This window comes from Cornus florida, unplaced genomic scaffold (assembly GCF_030987335.1).
Source record: "Cornus florida cultivar Cherokee Brave unplaced genomic scaffold, ASM3098733v1 CherokeeBrave_3.0.0_Hap2_Chr06, whole genome shotgun sequence".
Lineage (NCBI taxonomy): Eukaryota > Viridiplantae > Streptophyta > Magnoliopsida > Cornales > Cornaceae > Cornus > Cornus florida.
The window spans coordinates 43395393-43398185 of record NW_026775576.1 but is presented as its reverse complement, the minus strand read 5'-3'; the positions used below and the strand labels follow the sequence as shown (position 1 = coordinate 43398185).

Below are 2793 nucleotides of genomic sequence, written 5' to 3'. Positions count from 1 at the left end.
GAAGAGTTTCTACACCAGTTTGACATACTTCGTCAGGCAAACGAATCAAGCGTGGCTCAGATCTCCTTGCTTCAACAACAGAATAACACTCCGCAAATGGCGATGGCTCAGTTGGCACCACCGCCACCAATGGGTGACACAACAGCACCCCTTAATCAGAATATTCCTCCGGTTATCGGGCTTCCACCTAATGGGGCACAACCCAACGAGGCTCAGCCAAATGAGGTTCGGCAACAACAGAGGGCAAGATCCAGGCTATGGCTTCAGACAACAGCCCTCGTCGCACGCAGGATGAGCAAGTCGAGTTTAGCCATAAGCTTATGGTGTGGTCCAATGGAATTCCAGATGGTGCAGGTGTTCAGGATGCCTTTAATGAGAAAAGACTTTTGAAGATTCAGACACCTGCTGAGATGGCTAGAGAGCACAAAAATTCCTTGGTCAAAACTCCTTTCACTAATGATGTGTATCTGGTTGAGAGGTCCAAGAAATTTACCATGCCTTCTTTTACCCTGTTTGATGGAACGAGGGATCCTTCTCGACACCTAGATCATTACGCCCAAAAGATGGCTTTGGATTATCGTAATGACCCTTGGATATGCAGAGTTTTTCCTACCAGCTTGACAAGAGCAGCACTAGAATGGTTCAGGAATAGGCCGCATAAGTCCATCCCGGATTACGTAACTCTGTACACCATGTTCCGGGCACAATATTGCAGAAATAAGAAGCAAAAGAAAAGTATTACCAGCCTCTTCACCGTAAGGCAAAAGAAGGGGGAAACATTGCAGGATTTCTTATCTAGATTCAACATGGAAGCTTCGGAAATAGCAGATTATCATCCCGCGACTGCTATAGAAACATTTAAACTTGTGATGATTAAGGGGACGAAGTTCCACACTTCCTTGGTCAAATATTCTCCTCTCGACATACAGACTCTCAATGCCAAGGCCCAAATCTACATTCGGCTTGAGGAAAATATAGCCCACCGAGCACAGCATGCCACCCTCGTGACAGTGGAGAATAAGCCTCGAGAAAGAATTCCAAATTCAAAGATTCAGAAAAGCCAACGTGCCTCAACGCCGATCGCCCAGGCACCTGAGAAGAGGCAAAGGATAAAGGAAGGGTTTACACCTCTCCGAACTACCTTGGCTCGGCTCTTCCAAGAGAATAAGATGAAGTTCACAACCCCGCAGCCAATAAAGCAACCGCTGGAGCAAAGGGATAAAAGTAAACATTGCACTTATCATCGAGATTATGGGCATTCAACCAGTGATTGCAGATTCCTTAGGCGACAAGTGGAAAATATGATAGCCAGAGGAGAGTTGGCGGACTACCTCATAACAAAGGAGTATGCAAAGCCCCGCGAGGTCTATCCTCACAAGGTAGAAGGTACGCAAGTAAAGGTCATTCATGCAATACATGGCAGGTCTGAAGATGATCAAGAGTCCAAGGGGGTATACAGATCCAGATTAAGGGCAGCCCATAAACTCAGGAAGATATCCTTAGTTAATGCTATCGCTTTGGGTAACATCAGTATTGGATTTGGAGATGGCGACCTATCCAGGGTTCAACTCCCCTACGAGGATCCATTGGTCATCAGTCTTTTAGTGGCCAATTGTATGATCAAGAGGGTTTTGATAGACCCAGGAAGTAGTGCCAACATCATCACAAAGATGATCTTTGAGCAGCTAGAGATCCCGTCATCATATATCTGACCTACCTCTAGCCCATTGATGGGATTCGATGGCACAAGAGTAGATCCCCTTGGAGTAATAGACTAATCCATAATTGCGGCGAAGAGGACTCTGAAGGATAACTTTATTTTAACAGAGATCTATCATTCTTATAATCTCATTATGAGAAGAGGCTGAATACACCGGATGAGAGGAGTTCCGTCCACCCTTCACCAGGTGATGCGATGTTTGTCTCCGGACGGAAAAGAGGTGATCAATCTATGGGGCGATTAAGTCGCTGTGAAGGAATGCTATATGTTGACACAGGCTGAAGCAAAAAAGGAGTCTACTCAGTAGCAACCAGGTGTGACTTCCAAAAATATACCCAAATAGCAATTACAGAGCCTTCTGCCCAAATATCTTAAGGTAGAGGAGGAAGAGGAAATTGCGAAGCCTACCAAGGAGACCCTTGAAGCCGTGGAAGTTATCCTCGGCGACACTCAGAAGGTCACTTATTTAGGCTCTTCCTCCATGTCCGAAGAAAAGGAAGCATTAATTGATGTCATTCGGAGCAATGCAGAAGCTTTTGCATGGGATCACTCGGATATGGTAGGAATCGATCCTTCAGTCTCCTGCCATAGCCTGAAGGTGGATCCGGAGTTCAAACCGGTTAAGCAGAAGCACTGAAGGTTTGCCCCCGAGCGCAATCGCATTATAGTTGAAGAAGTGAACAAGTTGTTGCAAGCAGGTTTCATTCGAAAAGTGCAATATCCACAATGGCTGTCAAATGTAGTGGTCGTACAAAAGAAGAATGGAAAGTGGAGGGTTTGTGTAGACTATACTAACCTTAACAAAGCCTGCCCTAAAGATAGCTTCCCTCTGCCCAAGATAGATCAGATGGTTGATGTTACTACCGGCTACGAGAGGCTAACATTCCTTGATGCATACTCGGGATACAATCAAATTCCTATGAACCCTGAAGATGAAGAAAAAAACGGCTTTTATTACAGAAAAGGGGACTTATTGTTACAGGGTCATGCCCTTCGGGCTAAAGAACACTGTGGCTACTTATCAATGCCTTGTCAATAAGATCTTTGACAATTTTTTGGGAAAAACAGTTGAA

At 45.1% G+C, this 2793-nt stretch overlaps 1 protein-coding gene across 1 annotated transcript; it reads left to right on the top strand.

Moving 5' to 3' along the window:
* The first annotated feature begins 410 nt into the window (after positions 1–410).
* Positions 411–1712, top strand: LOC132313992 (uncharacterized). The gene has a single exon (XM_059812920.1). It carries the CDS (start codon positions 411–413, stop codon positions 1710–1712), a length of 1302 nt encoding a protein of 433 aa, XP_059668903.1.
* Positions 1713–2793: the final 1081 nt, after the last annotated feature.